The sequence below is a fragment of the Opisthocomus hoazin genome, chromosome 1 (genome assembly GCF_030867145.1).
Source record: "Opisthocomus hoazin isolate bOpiHoa1 chromosome 1, bOpiHoa1.hap1, whole genome shotgun sequence".
In the NCBI taxonomy this organism is placed as follows: domain Eukaryota; kingdom Metazoa; phylum Chordata; class Aves; order Opisthocomiformes; family Opisthocomidae; genus Opisthocomus; species Opisthocomus hoazin.
In genome coordinates, this window is record NC_134414.1 from 64,196,932 (window position 1) to 64,214,927 (window position 17,996).

At 46.3% G+C, this 17,996-nt stretch overlaps 1 protein-coding gene and 1 non-coding gene across 2 annotated transcripts in view; both read left to right on the forward strand.

The window, feature by feature from the left end:
• The first annotated feature begins 7,589 nt into the window (after positions 1-7,589).
• PCCA (propionyl-CoA carboxylase subunit alpha) overlaps positions 7,590-17,996 on the forward strand; it is a 300,689-nt gene continuing 290,282 nt past the window's right edge. The window contains exons 1-4 of the mRNA XM_075424221.1: positions 7,590-7,666; positions 13,944-14,021; positions 16,775-16,822; positions 16,919-16,987. Coding sequence (XP_075280336.1) covers positions 7,604-7,666; positions 13,944-14,021; positions 16,775-16,822; positions 16,919-16,987 — 258 coding nt within the window. The 5' untranslated portion in view covers positions 7,590-7,603. The remainder of the gene's footprint in view (positions 7,667-13,943; positions 14,022-16,774; positions 16,823-16,918; positions 16,988-17,996) is intronic.
• On the forward strand, positions 17,650-17,756 carry LOC142364333 (U6 spliceosomal RNA). Its single transcript, XR_012766241.1, has one exon. It is a non-coding gene; the product is annotated as a U6 spliceosomal RNA (small nuclear RNA).

Below are 17,996 nucleotides of genomic sequence, written 5' to 3' on the forward strand. Positions count from 1 at the left end.
AATCTTTGTTAGTCCTGACAATGTGGGGTTTTTTTTAATCAAAGGAATTACAAATTTGTTTTTAATCTTTGGGGTTATTCTTTATTCCTTAGAAAGGATCCAAAGCTGTTTCAAACTGTATTTGCATTACAAGCAGGCAGTAAATTTCAAACTACTAGTCAAGCCCATTGTCACTCCATGTGAATAACGCCACAGAGAAGCGGCTCAGCAAAATTTTTGCCTGTGTACGGGAGTTCTTTAATGCATTTCAGACACAGCACATCTCTGGACCTCCCTGACTTTAGAAGTCACTTCCCCAGTTCCTGGACAGATGACCTTCCAGTCATGCAGAACCTCTGGAGGAATCACATGGGTGCTGAGCAGCAATCCTAGCGATCGTGCAATTGTCCTAACTCCTCCTTGGTCCTACAGGTGTGACAAGTCCAGGAGCTCATCAGCAAGGCTCCAAGCCAAAGCTACTTTCTGTGCAATGGAGTCAACCACAGTGCAAGTTTATATTTGCTCACACCAGTGGAACCATCGTGCTTACCTGGTTCTGCAACACCCTTGACCCCAAGGCTCTTGAAGAGGAAGTAAGACCTTTACATCGGCACAGTCTGAGTCCTCCCCAGCCCATGAGTCCCTTTCAGTATTTCTTTAGGGTTTTACCTATCTCCAGGCTACACTGGAATAAATTTTTGGGTTCTTTTTGCACTCTTTCTGTGAATTTCACATTCTCATCCTTTTCCTCCTTGAAGAACACTCCAGTTGTCTGGATCTCTGCCACTTTGATGCAGTCCTGCAGAATCCTTCAGTCCATGAAATCACAGGAAAAACACAATTCCCACAGAGAAATCACTCCGCGGTGCCAAAGCAGTTGTGATTCCTGCGCTAATCTCATAAGAAATTTCATTAAGCGGTATCACTTCGTCACATCCAAGTGCGATGCCCTCCCGAAACGTGCGTGTGCCCTCCTTGATAGCTACCGCCGTTCAGGGCTGTGTCTCACGAGCTGCTTGAAATGCTCTGTGAGCCGCTCTGCTTCCCAGCCTTCACCTGTCCTCCCTGCCACAGACTCTGGGCAGGCTCTGGCTAGCTCTGAGGCAGGCGCTGCTTAACTCCTAGTTTTTACATAGTCCTTCTGTCGATGGGCTTTTAACGTCCTGAGGGTGTGAAAAAGTGAAAAGCTGTATCTGATCCCAATCATCAGACTAGAGGGAGGCAGATGTGGTCCCCAAGACCACGTGTTCCTGTCTTCTGGCTGGACCTTGGTCTACTGTCACAGCTCTGTCTCCAGCCCTGTCTCTTGCTGCTCCCCCTGACAGGCGTCCCAGGATAGACCTACACCTGCGTCATCACCTTGCCTTCAACAGTCTGGGACTGTCGATGGACCTCGATACTAGCACCCAGGTCTGCCCACCCTGTTCAGATCCTGCAGGACTGTGCCCTGGTGGCAAGGGTTCCCTAAGTCACCCCTGCCTGGGCTCTGGGACTCCTCTGGGGTGGCTGGGGGCAGTTCAGGCTGCCCCCCAAAAAATCTAGGGACTGGATGGCTGGTGACAGGGGACAGTTGGACTAACCAGCAGCAGGAAGCTGGGACGAGGCTGAAGCTGTCAGTGAGGCTGGGCAAGGGTGGGACAATCAATCCACCTCTGAATAGTCGCTTGGCTGGGAACAGGGCTTGTGGGATGAAAACAGGGGTTCCTAGAGAAGCCTTTGAAGGTGGGAACGGGATTGAATCACCCCGAGGCCATACTGTGGTGGGTGAAGGCTGAGACCTCCCCTGAGGAGACCCCAAAGGCTGGAGGGGTGTCAAGTCATCCCGCAGGCGAGTTGGGGAGGGGAATACACCCTCCCCGGTGGAGCCTATGTGGCTGGGTAGGCGTGAAATCAAGGCACCTCAGAGCAGGCATCCCCAGGATGGGGATATAGACAGCCATGAGGCCAGCGGTTCAGGATGTTCCTGAGCAGCCTAGGAAGCCGGGGAGAGGAACTGGACCATGCTGGGGAAAAGACTTGGACCACCCTGAGGAGCACTGGAGGCTGGTCATCAGAGGGACTGATGTGGCACCTATGAGAAACTACAGGGGCCTGGGGATTTCAAGCCTTTCCTGAGCTGGGGAATGGCTGGGGTGATCCAGGCTGTCCCAAGTTGGTCTCGAAGGCTGTGTGGTTGCAAAGGTCAAGTTGTTCCTGGGTGGCCAAGGGGATCACAATGTCCCAGAGCAAGCCAACCTGCCTTGGCGATTAAGCCACCCCTGAAGCCAGGTAGAAGATGGGGTTAAGTCCCCCTAAGAATGGGCTAGGTGTGCTTGGGTTGCCTCTGAGGAGCTCCTGGGGCCAGAGAGATTCAGGACTTTCCTGAGGAGACCTGATGGCTGGGAGGTTCATGCTCCCCCTCAGAGGCCTTGGTGGCCGAGAGCACTTTGGGCTATCCTGGGGAATCTGGGGGGATGAGGGGATGGCGGGCCTCAGGGTGCCCTGGAGGAGTCCAAGAGGCTGGGAGAGACTCGAGCTTGCTCTCAGGAGCCTAAAAGCCTGGGTGGAGGGGGTAGAAGGGACTAGCAACCCCCCAGAGAGACAGAAGCCATGGGGGTTCAAACCATTCCTGAGGCCACGAGGCCAAGATAGGGATCAGTCCATCCCTGAAGTGTATATGTGGGGTAGGGTCATCCCTGGGGAGCTCTGGAAAGGGAAGGGTGTTCGTGCCAGCCCTGAGGAGTCCTGATGAACCCCAAAGTCTGGGCAGCTGGGCGTGGGTTTGAAACCTAGATGCTCCAGAGGGGTAGCGAGCCAGTAGCCTGGACCCCAGCCTGGCTCCCCAGAGTCTGTGGTCGCACTGGACTTCAGGGATTCTCTGGAGCGCATGATGATCCCGCGACCTCTGACTCTTGATTCTCCTTCATGTCAGGTTCACCTAAGATCTTTCCTCACAGTCAAGACTTTCTTTAGGTACTTAGTGAGTGATGTACAGAGGTATTGCCTTGGCCGACTCCAAGGCTGAACTTCTGTCTCTCGCAGCGCATTGAGCAGAATGCTGATAGAAGCAAAGGCTGTTTGTAGAATATATAACAGATACTTCAAAGAGCTTTTCTAGCTTTGAGTTCTTCAGTCACAGGCTTTTGTGCATAATGCATTTCATGTTCTATAAACCTGATACAATATATTCCTTATTAGATAAAGACAGAAGGATTACAATTACTCCAGTTTCCTCTCTGGGTTACATCTTAAAAGTTAGGTGATGCTAAAACAACTTACAATTCCTGTTGAAATTTGGAGTTATGTTAGAAGATGAAGGTAACTTTCTGCTGTAAAGAAGGGAATTCTCAGCATTGAAAGCTACAGTTCCCCAGGATCCCTTCAAAATAATGACAGAATAAGTTGCCCGGTATTCCAGTCTCTTATAAACCTGCTTAACTTTGTGCATCTTAATAGCTTTAGTAACTGAGAGAGGAGCGTATATTGAGAGTTATGACGTTACAAATGTGCTTACAGACACGCAGAACTAGGCTCTGTGTTTATACCCAAACTCCTGTATCTTTTAATTGCAAATTTATTTTTGTGTATCTACACTTCCTTTAGCAATGGTGATATATGTTAACCCCTCTGTTTTTTGAAACGTTCAACAGTAATTGTCTATAATTTTGATCCATTACATATCTTCCTTTTCTGGCAGAAACAAGATTTTTTATTTCATGTGCAGTACGCACTTCAATACAGAATAGGTAAAATGACTGTAAAATCTGTCAGTCAAAATCAAATCATACTAAAAGCAAAAAACTTCATGTGAAAATGGAAAAAGATTAGCATTCTTGAGTTTTTTCCCCAGTTCCTTCCATATGCAAGGGTTTCGCTATAGCCTCACTTGGAAATGGGCTTGCATTAGGCTGTTTCTCACTGTATCGAGCTCTTTATGCACCCAGCTGTCTGCGAAGTTCCCCTCTGCTGCGGCGTCTCTGTGTAATCCCAGCCAGTTTCCCTTTGCAGCTGTGGGGGGCCTCCTTTGATGTGCCTCAGTAGGTGCCCGCCGATCCCTCCACCGGGGCCTGCAAACAGAACCTCTCCTTGTAGAGGAAAAGAAAACACCTCAGTGATGCCATGCGACGGTTTGCTTTATGCATGCAGGAGGAACTGACGCCAAGCGCCTCGGGATATTGCTCCAGAGCAGCAACACGATGTTGTGGTGTGTATCTCTGCGCATCTGATCCAGCTAATGCAGTGCCTGCAGCAAAGGAAAATGCGGTCTGTACCTCCCTTCTGCTCTCGGTCTCGCTTACTTTCGAGACTCCCCTTGTGTACTGAAAAAATCTGCGGTGTCTGCTTGTGACTATCATCAGTTGAAAATATGGTGACCTCTTTCAGACATATTAAGAATAGTTTTCTTGCATTGTTTCCCCCTGTGCAGTTATGGTAGGCACCGCTAATACAGCAGAGGAAACGCATAAACCTGCGACAGAGGCAACCCAACGCTAACTTCATTTTTGCTACTCGCTTGGAAGGAAAGGGAGACGAAGTCATTGCACACACCTTCAGCATGCAGCAGAGATGAGTCTAGCGTTCTCCTTTCTCTTGTCAAAGATTTCACTGCTTTTCACTTTGAACGTAAGCACTGATACAAGAAGTCAAAAACGTGACATCAAAAATAATAGAACTAGGCCAAATTTTTCAACATTGTGTGTAAACGCAAGTAGGAATCTGTGTTCCACTGAGAGGACCATGCAGCAAGAGTCCTATGAAAGTACTGCAAACTCACATGTGGATGAACCCCATTGCCCACCAGTTTTTCTCCTCCCCTGTGCCTCCCTGTGGCATCGGAATATGCCAGTTGTTCTGGAACATCCCGGCTCTCACTGCAGGACATGAATGTACTCAGAGCTCGAGGGCATTTAGAATCATGGAATGGTTTGGGTTAGAAGAGACCTTTAAAGGTCATCTAGCCCAGCCCCCTGCAATAAGCACGGATGTCCTCAACCAGATCAGGCTTCCCAGAGCCCCATCCAACCTGACCTTGAATGTTTCCAGGGATGGAATCTACCACCTCTCTGGGCAACCTGTGCAAGTGTTTCACCATCCTCATTTTAAAAAACTTTCTTCCTTGTATCCAGTCTAAACCTATCCTTTTTTAGTTAAACCCATTAGCCCTTGACCTATCACTACAGGCCCTCTATCTATCCCCATCTTTCTTATAAGCCCCCTTAAAATACTGGAAGGCTGCTGTGAGGTGTCCCCGCAGCCTTCTCTCCTCCAGGCTGAACAGCCCCAACTCCCTCAGCCTTGCCTCATAGCAGAGGTGTTCCAGCCCTTTGATCATTCTTGTGGCCTCCTCTGGACCCAATCCAACAGGTCCATGTCTTTCCTGTGCTGAGGGCTCCCGAGCTGGATGCAGGACTCCAGGTGGAGTCTCACCAGAGTGGAGCAGAGGGGCAGAATTACCTCCCTCGCCCTGCTTGCCACGCTTCTCTTGATGCAGCTCAGGATACAGTTGGCCTTCTGGGCTGCGAGCGCATTTTGGTGGCTGATGTCCAGCTTTTCATGCCCCAGAAACACCAGAGCACCCAGAAACAGTGCTGACAGGAAGCATCACACTGGCCAAGACCAACCTCTTCCGCAACAACCCCCTCCTCAGAAGCACCCGGGTGCTCTGCTCACCTGCTCGTTCCAGAGTCAGACACTGTGGCCATCATCGTTTCTGCTACCTCAGATACCAAAACTACCATTGCACCCATGAGAAGTCACCCACCCCACACTGCCACCCTGGCTCACCTCACCTTTAGTAACCCTAAGTCCTTCTCGGCAGGGCTGCTCTCAATCCCTTCATCCCCCAGCCTGTACTGATAGCGGGGGTTGCCCCAACCCATGTGCAGGACCCTGCACTCGGCCTTGCTGAACCTCATGAGGTCCCAGTACTTTTTCTCAAGGACTGTAAAAGTACGGGATAAAAACATCAGGGTTGATGTAACACACGAGTTGAGAGGGTGATGTACTCTGGTAAAGCCTCTCTAACAATGTTCAATGCAGTTACACAATCATCTGACTATAGGAAATGTGCTCTTACCCTGCCTGAAGGCCTAGCTTCTGTCTAAACTCTGAGGGATTTATTCCTAATATAAATATGCATATTGCACATATACATTTTTCCTATGGATGTCTTTTTTTTGCTGTCTTCTAGCCCTGTTGGGATCTTGTGGCACAGCATGTCTTGAGTGTGTTGCAAACCATCTATGACGTGCTCCCTTTCCCCAGCTAAGAATAATTGCTTTTTAGCTTCAGAAACAGAAGTCCGCTCTGCTGCTGCAGTGAGGATAAAGAGGAGGCTCAAGTTTACCCTCCTGTTCCACACTACTGTTGTTTTAATAACGCTATTTAAAAAACTGTTGTTCCTTTGCCTTGTGAACACTGGTTTGGACATCTTGGATCACATCTTTTCTCCACTTCGGTGCTGTGGGCAGCCTTATACCCCTGTTGTATTTTAACAGAAGTCCAAGATGGTAACAGTGATGCTTCTTAGGTGCTTTCCTCACGGTAAAACTCTCCTAGCTTGTCCAGCGATGACAGTTTATTTGGGGATTGGCACCACTCCATCATCTCCATCAGCTGAGATCCAGGATACCTGCAGCAGAGAACCCGAGCCCAGCTGCACAGGTTGTTTTTGAGGAGGCTGACTCAGAGTATCACGTGCCAGAGAGCTGAGCGGTAAGCAGTTCCTGCAACGTGATCAGAAACGGAAGATTAGCAGCTCCTCTCTCCGGCCACTCCTCGTGCCAGCCTTGCTGGCATTCACAGAATCATTAAGGTTGGGAAAGACCTCCAAGATCATCAAGTCCAACCGTCAACCCAACACCACCGTGCCTGCGAAACCATGTCCCAAAGTGCCACATCTACACGTTTTTTGAACACCTCCAGGGATGGGGACTCCACCACTTCCCTGGGCAGCCTGTTCCAATGCCTGACCACTCTTTCAGTAAAGAAATTTTTCCTAATACTCAATCCAAACCTCCCCTGACACAACTTGAGGCCATTGCCTCTCATGCTATCGCTAGTTACTTGGGAGAGGAGACCAACACCCGCCTCACTACACCCTCCCTTCAGGCAGCTGTGGAGAGCGGCAAGGTCCCCCCTCAGCCTCCTCCAGATTAAACAGCCCCACTCCCGCAGCCGCTCCCCGTCACGCTGGCTCCCCCGGCCCTTCCCCCGGGCGCGGGAGCACCGTTCCGCAGCGCCGGGGCCTGGGTCGGCCCCGCCCCTCTCCCCGCCGCCCCGCCCCGGGGCAACCCGGCGTGCGGGTGACCGCCGCCCTCGCTCCTACCGGCAGCCCCAGGGGCGCCCAGGCCCTCAGGCCGTCACCCGCGGCCGGGCCTCAGCCCTCAGCAAAACCGCGCGCGCACGCGCCGCGACAGGCGCGCGCGCACACCCAACGGCGCGAGGCCTGCGGCGGGGCGGGCAGCGGCTGGGACCCGACGCCGCCGCGCGCTGCCCCGGCACCTCGCGCCCCTTCCCCGCCCCCCGGCGCGCCGCCGCCGCGCTTGCTCGCTCGGGGCCGGCAAGGCGGCCGCGCGGATTGGCTGCGGGCGGCCCGACCCTCCGCCGGCGCGGGTGAAAGGGCGGCCGGGCGGCGGCGGCGGACATGGCGGCGGCGCTGAGCTGGGGGGCCGCGGGCGGCCGGCGGGGGCTGCGGGCGCTGCTGATGGTGAGGGCCGCGCCGGGAGCGGGGTTTCCTCCCGCGTCCCCGTTCCCTGCGCGGCGCTGGGCTGCGGGGCCGCTCTCGGGGGGGGTGAGGGTTGGGGATGCCCCTGTCTGCGGGGCCGGGGCGGGTCCCCATCCCCCGTGAGGGACGGGGCGGGGGGGGAGGTAAGTGGTCCGTGTGCGTGTGTCGGAGGGGAGGGGAGGGGAGGGGAGGGGAGGGGAGGGGAGGGGGTGCTGCTGCTGCCCCTGTGGCTCCCGGCGGACCGGGGGAGGCGGGCTGGGCTCTGCGGGCAGCGGCTGTCGCGGAGCCGGAGGCTGGGGCCCGGGCTCGGTGGCTGAGGGCTGGCGGCAGCCCCGGCTGCCGTTCCTCGGGGTGTCCTGGCCGTGTGTCGCTGGGAGCGGGCGGGCTTTTTTCCTTTCAGCTGAATTCGCTGCTGATGGGGAGGGTTACGTGCCCCTGCTCACTGCCGTCCTCTCCCGCTTCGACAGGAGCTGAGTGAAACCCGAGGGCAGAGCAGAATTTGAATAGCGTGTTACAGGCTGTGAAGAGCGTGGTTCTGCGCTGTTTTTGCTAGTAAAATCTTCGCTTGTGGAAAACGGCTTCTGCTCTGAAGCTGTGTTGGCTCTTACCCCTCCTCCCGTTACCCCAGATAGTTATGGATGTTTCAGCTGTCACTTAAAGCTTTGCAGTGTTGTGGGTTTTTTTTTTTATTATTCTCACTTTTCATGAGAATGCAGTGAACTTGCTGCAGAACTATACTAATGTCTTTGGTGAAGGCCTTAAACTTCTAGAAAGCCTGACTCCTTAGATTATGGAGTAACTTCACTGAGGCAGTTGCTGTGTTTTCTCCTCTGTTCTACAGATTGTTTTTAAAAGAAAGAGGAGGCCACTTAGGCTAAGAACAAGCAGTGTTAGCGTGTGGTGTTGTGTAGCAGTTGGATGACACTACAGCTAGTTTGTACAGGGATAAGTGGTGCAAAATACCTCTAATTGCTTACAGTAGGAAGAATTTATGACCTTTTTTCTGGAAAGGAACATGTGTGTGGAGGTGTGCAAGTTCCAGCAGGGAAGAGAGGAGCGACTCAGAGAAAATGTTTGCTCTGTGTACACCTGAGGGCGTGGGATAGGTTTCTTTCTAGAAATGTAACCCCGTAACAATGCTGTGAAGATCAGCTCACTTGGCAAAGAGGTGACTTATGGGGGCAGGGCATTTTGAGGAGGAGTTAGAGGATAAAAGGATGTGCTTTACCCAAGTATTTTTCCTTTGGAAATATGCATAGCAAACCTGTTTTGCTGTGAGGGTGTCCATGAGAGAAGCTTCTTGAAAAGCAAGGAAAAAGATTTTTGATGGGAGACAATGATTTGGAATTAGCAGAAGGCTTGTGCTGTTTGAATGCTTTTTTTGGTAGTCATACACACCTGTGTGTAGATGTGGAAAACTTCTCCTCTTCCTTCTAAGTAGCCCAAAGACTTTGTCAGTCCTTTGGAGCCTCCCTGTGAAAGGCCTACTTCGTTTTCTTTCTTCTAGCAACTTGTCATCATCTGTGTCAGTGTAAGCAGTTTAGAAATGTTACATTATTTACACCTTTGTAAAACAAAATATTCTATAGCTACCTAACAGCACTTGTGGCTTGTGTAACTGAAGTGATTTCTAGCCCTTAATATGTGTATGAAAGTCACCTTCAAGACATCGGTATACTGGAAAACATTTAAGAAAACAAACTTGCATGGGAATTACTTCCATAGATTCTTATATATTTTGCTAGTATAGGCAAATAGTATAGTTGATGTCTTCAAATTTTAATATTCTTGGAGTTCTTACATTTTTTGCAAGGGCTAGTAGCTAGTGAGTTGTCCTTAACTTCTTTTGCACCTTTCATGTGGGAATTGGTAAGGGGCGTGAGGAAAGGACAGTGCAAAAACACTGATCTGTGCTTCTGATCTAATGCTTAGCACTTCCATTTAGCTGTTGTGCAGAACTGGTATTGTTTAGAATAGAACAAAAATTTCTTTGAGTGCTTTGCCCTTCAGGAGCTGGGAGAAAGATGCTGAAAGAACGCTGTGGTTACAGAATCAGGATGAGATGGCTTTTGGTAGTTCAGTCTTGAAACTCTTCAGAGACATTGGACTGTTGAAAATAATGTAGAAGAATGATAAATACTGTACGTCATGAAATCCAGACTAAAATGCCAATATGGATTTTCAGTGTAGGTGAATTTTCTAACTGTTGAAATAAGCGTATGGCAAGTTTCTCTGCCATCTGTGTATAGAAGCTCTCTATGCATCCACTTTTTTAGTCGTGGAAGTTAACTATACAGTGGGATCTCCTTGCTTTCTTCTGTGGCATTATTCTGAGCATGCTGTTATTCCAGAGAAATGTTTTTTCCCCTTTTTTATGAGCGCAGAAACACTAGGCTGATAGGATAGTAAGATTGATATCTGCTATTAGGGAAGGGAGTTAAAATGGTCACTAATCTGGGGAGATGAATGTAGCCCTAAACTTATGGGGTTCAGTGATTGTTTCTAGTATGTAAATGACCGATTTGGATACTGACAAGTGCTCCTAAAGCACACTGCAGGTAGACTTCTGATTTTTCTCCTTGCTCCTGGCAGTATCTGTTTGGATTCTGTAAGAAAAGTGTGCTGTGCCATCTACTATGGGCAAATTTTCGTTCTGGAAGAAGCTTACATTGTCTTCCTCCAACTTGTGCCAGCACTGCTGCTTGAATATCTAAGTGGATAGGCTGGACTGAAATCTGGCTGACAACATGTTTTTCCCACTCCTTGTTAGTATATTCTCAGCTGAATGTGTTTCCTGGTCTGGTTCACTATGTGGCTACACAGGCTTTTGGGACTGGTACAAAGGGGAAGGTACTTGAGTGTATTACTTAGTTTCTAAAAAAAAATAAGTGGATGAGCATTTTGTTGTTTGTAGTTTGTGTGCTGCATGGGCAAATATGAAAAAAGGATTTTTCTCTTCTTCCTCTTAGAATTACCAGTGGTTCTCAAACATGGTAAGAGTGAAAGAACCTATGTATAGTGTGGTGTACCTTACAGAACCTTGTGCTACATCTTTGTAGTTGGCGTCAGGAAGATCTGCTTACAGTTACAAGTGCTTGGGTGCTCAGTGCTCCCTGGGAGAGTACAAAGGAAGGGCAAGTGCTTCATTAGAGAGCAAAAATACAGAATCATTGTTTGCTTTCCTGTATACAAGATTTGTACAATCTTGTATTAATAAGCTATATTTTCGGACTTAAAGATTAGAAGTCTTGCAGACACCTGAAGGTGTCTGCTTCCTATGTGCTTTATACATACTCTGTTAGTAGAGGCCCATAAACAGGGAATTAGGGTGTCAAGTGAGTTGAAATAACTTGCTGTCTCCTCAAAATATGGAAAAAAGTTTTCTTCGTGTTTATGATTACTCGAGAATACTTATGGCTAGTGGGAAATACACTGCAAAAATAAAGGGGCTGTTCTCATGGTGTCTTAAACTTGAACCTCTGAAAGTGTAGGGGCAACAGTCTTTGCAGGATTGCTAGCGGACAAGAGAAGGAGGAGGTAGAATTTATGGCTAGTGAAAAGAACTATGCTACTGTAGCTGTTACTATTGGGCATTGCTTCCTGTATTTTCTAGTAATGTGAAAATACACATTCCTTTCCATATTAGACTTTAAGCAAATGTTGGTATATGATGCTTTTCCTGGCTGGAATCTGGAACTCTCAGTATTCATTTCAACACTGAGGCCTCTTTTTGCCTGTAAAGCTCAGTATCAATGAGTTAATTACAAAATGGCCAGTGTGGCAGGGGAATTTGCTTCCTCAATAAGGGACATAGAAACCTTTAAAATATACATGTAAGCCATTTCTAAATAACAAGCTAACTCTGATTTTGCTGTTGTGTGCTGTCTCCTCAAACCACCTGGAGAGGTTTGCTGGGGCTGCACTGGGTCCCTGGGAGGCAGGTTCTCTGCGAGGCCGCAAAGCGGCAGTGTGTGATGAACGTATTGTTCTACAAATTAAAAATTGTGTAGTTTGGTTTATATGAAGCTATTTTATAACTGTTACAGCTATTCAGGTTTGATTTCAGTTTGGCTATTATATAATTAATAGGTAAAGCAGCATGCTTTTCCAAAATACAGTTACTAACACTATCTGTTTTTTGAGGATTCACTAGAGTTGGGAAACTCCAATCCAAATCTGGAGGTCCATAGTTGAGCTCATAAGTAGTCTGTTCTTTGGCTTTCAGGAGTCAAAAGCTTTATCAAATCAAAGTAACAAGTCATGACAAGAATAGGTTATACCTGATGACTCTACTGCCCTCTTCTAGTTTTGCAAGATACAAAAAAGTCACTAGGTCAAGCTGAGCTCTCTGGGCTCTGTTCTGGGGAAATTTTTATCTAAGGTATTATGCCTAGGGCATGTGTGGCTTTGGGGAGGCAGCCAGTTAAGGATGTAGCCTGTGGGTTAAATTGGCTTGGCTGGGTTGGTGGTTTGAGAGTTTGGAGTTTTTGATGTAGCTTTTAATGAACTTGCCTATAGCAGGAGCTTGGGAGCCCAGGGATAGGTGACACCTGAGGAACTGTTGATGTGGAGATGGCAATTTAGCAGTGTTCCTTTGTGGCCACAGCTGTGCATTTTTTTAACAAAATGTCTGTTTATTTTTAAATCTTTATTCAGTTACTCATAGTGGCTAGGAGCAGGCCTCTGAGACCTTTCTTGAAGCGGATTCTAGATTAAGCAAGCTCTTAAACCTTAGTGTATGTTGGTACAGATACATACAAAACCCCACAACCTGGTGGTTACAAAACTGTGAATTAGAGTTGGAATTTCTCATCCAAGTTGAGCAATATGCTTGATTTGTTTTAGGAAATTACCCCATGTGGATTCAATTCAGGGCTGAACCTGGTTCTCTTAAGTGATTCTAGTGCATGTGGGAGGAGGTAGTTAAGTTTTTTAAACATAGATGCATAGTTAGGTTAGGCTATTACAAGATTATTATGTGAAATCTCTCCAATTCTGTAGTGTAAAAACAGCTCAGTGTCATTTAATGCTTTTCCAGATTTTTAATTGCTTGGTAACTTTACTCTTTCTGTATAAAAAGTTTGTACAGGGCTTTTTTTCAAGAAGCACTTGGCTAAGATTCTGAAACTTAATGCTAACTAATTTTTCCATTGTAGCCTTTCCTTCCAGTTTCCATCTGTGGCATAACTTTTCTGTCTTCTCATATACATTCAAAACTAGCTTTGTGTAAAAGGTGTTTACAAGAAAGTTTAGAAGCTTTTTCCTCCCTTGCTCCCTCCCTCTCCCAGCTAACTGCAAGTATTTAGATTAGCCCCTTAGTGCTTAACAAGCACTTTCTTCAATGAATAATATTAACTAGGTGGAGAGTTTTTTTGTGTGTGTTGTATGACCTTTCTCGGACTACTTGTGGTCCCAGAAGCAATTCCATCAATAGTTTGAGGGGAGGGGACTCAATCCATGTAACTGCATGCAGTCTGGAGCAGGAGAGTATACTCTGCTGCTTCTGCCATAGCTTGTCCTTGCTCTTCCCTCTGTCGGGATCTAAATTGCAATACAGTCACTGAAGGTGTAACAGTCCTGCTGTAGGCTTGGGATAATGACCAGCTGGTAGGCGCTGTTGTAGCTGGCAGAATTCAATCCTTAACTGTATTGTGTTATTTGAAATAGCATGTGACATATCAAGCAGAATTGTTTAACTGTAGCAACCAAGTCTTTGTAGAAATTGGTTCAGAGCGGAAGTCTCAGAAAAGGAGAAAAAGGCCTCTCTTCCTCAAACAACTGTCAGGAGTTGTGGTGGGGAAGACTGGGAGCTGAACTAGCATCTATAGTCTGTTTTACTTTTGCCTTCCGTACTGGCCCAGTCCAGTACCTGCTCTATTCCCAACAGCTCCCTGGCAGTGAAGGCCTCTCCCCATCCCAAGTGTGTACAGACACACGCTCATGTGCTCTTTTGAGAACCTCTTGGTAGGTTTTCCTTGGAACAGGAAGGAAAGAAGATGATATCGTGTAGACTTTATTAAAAATATTTATACCTGAGCTAATGACTCCATATCTAGAGCTTGAATTGTTTGCTTTTTGTTGGGTGCTTGGCAGAGGGCACATCTTTATAAGCTTTCATCTGCTTGGTGGGGGAGTGAAAGGATATGGAAGTGAAAGGATATGGAAGAGTTTCCTCAAGATGTCAGTATATGAACTGTTTTTATCTTACAGCAATACTGTAGCAGGAGGAAAATGTTTTAACTCTTTCTTTTTTCTGTAGTGTGAAGCGCTGTGTTCAAGATGGTGCATTATAACTTCACATAAACTGTATTCGTCTGTGTATGATCCAAATGAAAAGGTAAGCACTATGGTGCATGCTTTATCTTTAACACTTTACTGTACTACTGACATGTAGCTTTTAAAGCTGTCTTCTTGCTTGTGCTGGTACTAACAATGATAGTTCTCCTAGTATAACCCCTGTACAGTCACTGGTTTGATAGCATGTTTTTCCTTTTTTTTAAACCAAAAAGGAAGTTGCTTTTGCAGTGTACTTGTCAAGATTGAGTACTACTTCAAGTGCGTATCTGAAAAGGTTGGATAAGTGATTGTGAGCTTGGAAAAGTTATGTACTGGTCTGAACATGTTATAACTGTGAAACAACTATTAATAGTTTACATAGTATGGGAGGTATAGGCTTGTTAAAACATCTGGGAGCTAGACTAGCCAAAAACTTTTCATAGAAACAAAAGCATGCAGTAGTGGCAGCATGGTTGTTAGATGATCTGACACTGAGGTGAGAACTTCCAGGGCTTGGATGAAGATGGGCCTTTAAGGCCTGAGGAGAATAGTAAATCCTCGTCTTGGGACTTGTGTAGTAGCCATCTCAACTTACAGTTACGAGCCAAGAAAAACTTTTCTTGCAGGAGATTGTCTTGGTATGACCTCTAGAGTAACACGCTTGGAAAAATAGTGTGGCTGAAGGTAAGCTAGTGTTGCAGGGCAGGAATGCCAACAATTCAGGACTGATAGGCTTGCCCTTACTACCAGTGCAGAAGCAATTAACCAGGAGTGAAACGGTGTTAGAGACCTGGGAAAAATGGTATGTACCTAGAATTGTGGCTTAAAAAGAAGCCTTCTGAAGAAATCTGTGTTCTTAAGGTCCTTGCTTAATCAAGGTCCTCTTCCTTTTCTAAAGGCATAGTTATGTTTAGACAGTGTAATTGGGTATTTGATTTCTCTTAACTAGAAGCTATGTCATTCCAATCAGTGGCTACTACAGATAGTTTAAGCCCTTTTCTGCTTTTTCCCTTCACTGCCCCTTTCACTGTCTTTGTAATGACAAGACTTTCATATCAGACCCTTCTAAATTAATTAGTGGAAATGACAAAGAAGTGCATGTTACTTCAAAGCAGTTGATTTTTGTTTTTTTTTAATGTGCTGGACTTGAGACTTGTCTTTAACAGCAGGAGCAAGAGTCCAGTCTCTTCCTGTTAGTGTCTTTATTGCAGAATTAGAAAATTAAAATGAATGTCAAATGTTCTTAACATCTTGATACTGAGAGTCTTGTCCTGCACTGTGACCATACTTGATTAATGAAACAACTGTTGTATACCACGAACTAAGTTGATGGAGTATTTGAGTTGTTAAACTTTTCAGTGCCTAGTGTTTGGGTGGGTTTCTTTGCTCCCCTTGAAGTCTGTATGCCTAAAGCTTCAGATATCTTGAATGCTGAAATGTAGATTCAGGAACAATTTGTGTGAGCATGTTGGAAACATTTCATTTTTTTTGCTTGGGTTTTAGACCAAGTCCCCAACTAAAAAAGCTCTCCAAACAGATTGCTAGCTCCTGTGGTGTTCTAACAGTGTTTGTACCTCTGATAATTCAGCTTGCTTAAGGATGTTTAAGATCTAGCTTTTGAGTGGGATGTGGGTGTGCCTGTGTACTAGGCGGTTGTATGCATTCATCAGCAGGTCTGTCTGAATTTACCATAAAAGCTGACTGCAGCTCTTGCCTGGAGGGTTTTATTGCTTGATTTCTGTATGTTGTTATTGCATGGTAGCATTTTTAAACTGGTCATATGATGCCAGCTCAGCCCTGACTTTGAAAAAGTAAATTTGGTCAAGGGTGCATTGAATTTGCCTGTTTGGAGTAAGGGAGCAAACAATATTTACCTTGGTCTGTCAATAGCAATTCCTGTTGGCGTTTTGCAGTGTTCCTTCCTCTTATACCTGTCTTCCCTTCCTCAGGTTATCTGAGGACAGTAGGGATGACAAACAGTTTCATTGTTGCAGTGGCAATACTTCCTCTCCTCCCAGTCCACAGCTGTTTGGTGTAGAGGAGGGAGAATAGCTATTGAATGTCTGGAGGTATATTTCGATAAACCTAATCTGGTATAACTGCTGGCTGCCCCTGAAGGGGAGAGTCCTGCTGATTCCCTATCCTGTTTTTGATTTGGAGCATGGGAGGCAGAGTAGGACTGTTCGATTAGTATGTTGAACTGATATGTCCTGAAGCTGCACCCCTGCGAGGTCTGATGCAGGGGAAGCAGTGGGGGTAAGTGTATAAAGCAGGATTGTCCCTTTTGGTGGAACCCTGTGTTTACAACCAAGCAGGTGCAGTATCAAAGTGCACCTGTATATTTAGAAGTAAAGCCAGTGACAGCAATAACCCTTACCCCCAGCAATGAGATTTTTATGTTGAGCAACTCTGTTTCTCTGCCTCTTAGTGGGAAGTTTTTGTCTAGGGTGTAAGGCTTATTGACTTCTAACAGGTTATTTCCTTCTTACAGGCATGATAGGAATATTGAAGGTATATTTACAGCATTAAATGTGCTCCATGATAAGGAGATCCAGAGAATGCTGGTGTGAATAGTCAACACATTTTTCCTTTGAACCTGCGTATGTGCTAGCTAGATCCAGTATGGCATACCTTTTATGCTGTATCATTGTTAAATCAGCAGAACCCTTTTAAGAGTAGGTGAGCTCAGAGTTTACAAGCTCATAGATAAACCAGGGTTTTAGTGGAAGTGGAGGAGAAAAGAATGTATGTTTCTGGAGGGAGAAAAACTTGTGTTTTGTTCACCTCTCAAGATCCTTATTCTTTTCCCTTCAGACTTTTGAAAAACTCCTTATTGCCAACAGAGGAGAGATTGCATGCCGAGTAAGTATGTGACCTTTTAAGTTTCTTCTTTTTGTAGTTAATTTTTAAAACTATTGGTATTTTAAATATTGATAATTGTCACTTCCTATATGGTAGGTCATCAAAACATGTAAGAAGATGGGCATTAAAACAGTTGCCATACACAGTGATGTCGATGCCAATGCTGTAAGTACTACTTGAATTCAAATGGTAGATGGGATTCATAGTAATTCAAGAAGACTTGCAACTGTTGTGTAGGCTTGTTGATTGGCGTGGTGGGCATGTTGGCAATTCTGAAGTATGTTTGTATATGTCCTTTTCCTCCATGTTCTTGAAAGGAGGGAGAATCCCAGGGGGAAGATTGGACAAGTATTTATCAAGTTTTTTTGTGTGAACGCTTCTGTGATTTGCTCATGTAAATGTTACCTTGCTTTTTTCCTGGTTTAAACTAGATGTTACACCTGGTAGATATGGACACACCAAGTAGAAGAGCGACAGTGAAACCTAAATTTGTTTTTGCTAATGTACACAAAGGCAATGAAAAGTGGATCTTAGGAGATGGTATAGAACTTGGTGTAAATTGTTCCTATGCCTGGAAATCCAGCTTATTACTTCCCAGAGAATGCCCTCTCCTACTGAGTGTGTTGAATAGGCATGCTGGAGCTGTTCCATTTCGTGAGGATATTGAGGTGCCCTTAATACTCAGCAGCATGGCAGGAACGTGGTAACATGGCTATCTGGACAAGTGTGGTACTTATCTAATTGCTTGCCCATTTTTAGGTCTTGTAGTCTCTTCTCTGTTTTAGAAATATTTCCAAGTCACTTGTTGCAAGAATAGGAAGATAATCGTGCTCGCTTCGGCAGCACATATACTAAAATTGGAACGATACAGAGAAGATTAGCATGGCCCCTGCGGAAGGATGACACGCAAATTCGTGAAGCGTTCCATATTTTTTCAACACTTCTTCCATGCACAGGAGCAATGCATCCCCTGAGAAAGAAATGTAGCAAAGGAGGCAGGAGACCTGCATGGTTAAACAAGGAGCTTCTAGCGGAGATCAGGCAGAAGAGAAAGGTCCATGGAATGTGGAAAGAGGGACAGGCCACTTGGGAAGAGTACAGGAATGTGGTCAGAGCATGCAGGGGTGTGATGAGGAAGGCCAAGGCTCACCTGGAATTGAAGCTGGCAAGGGAT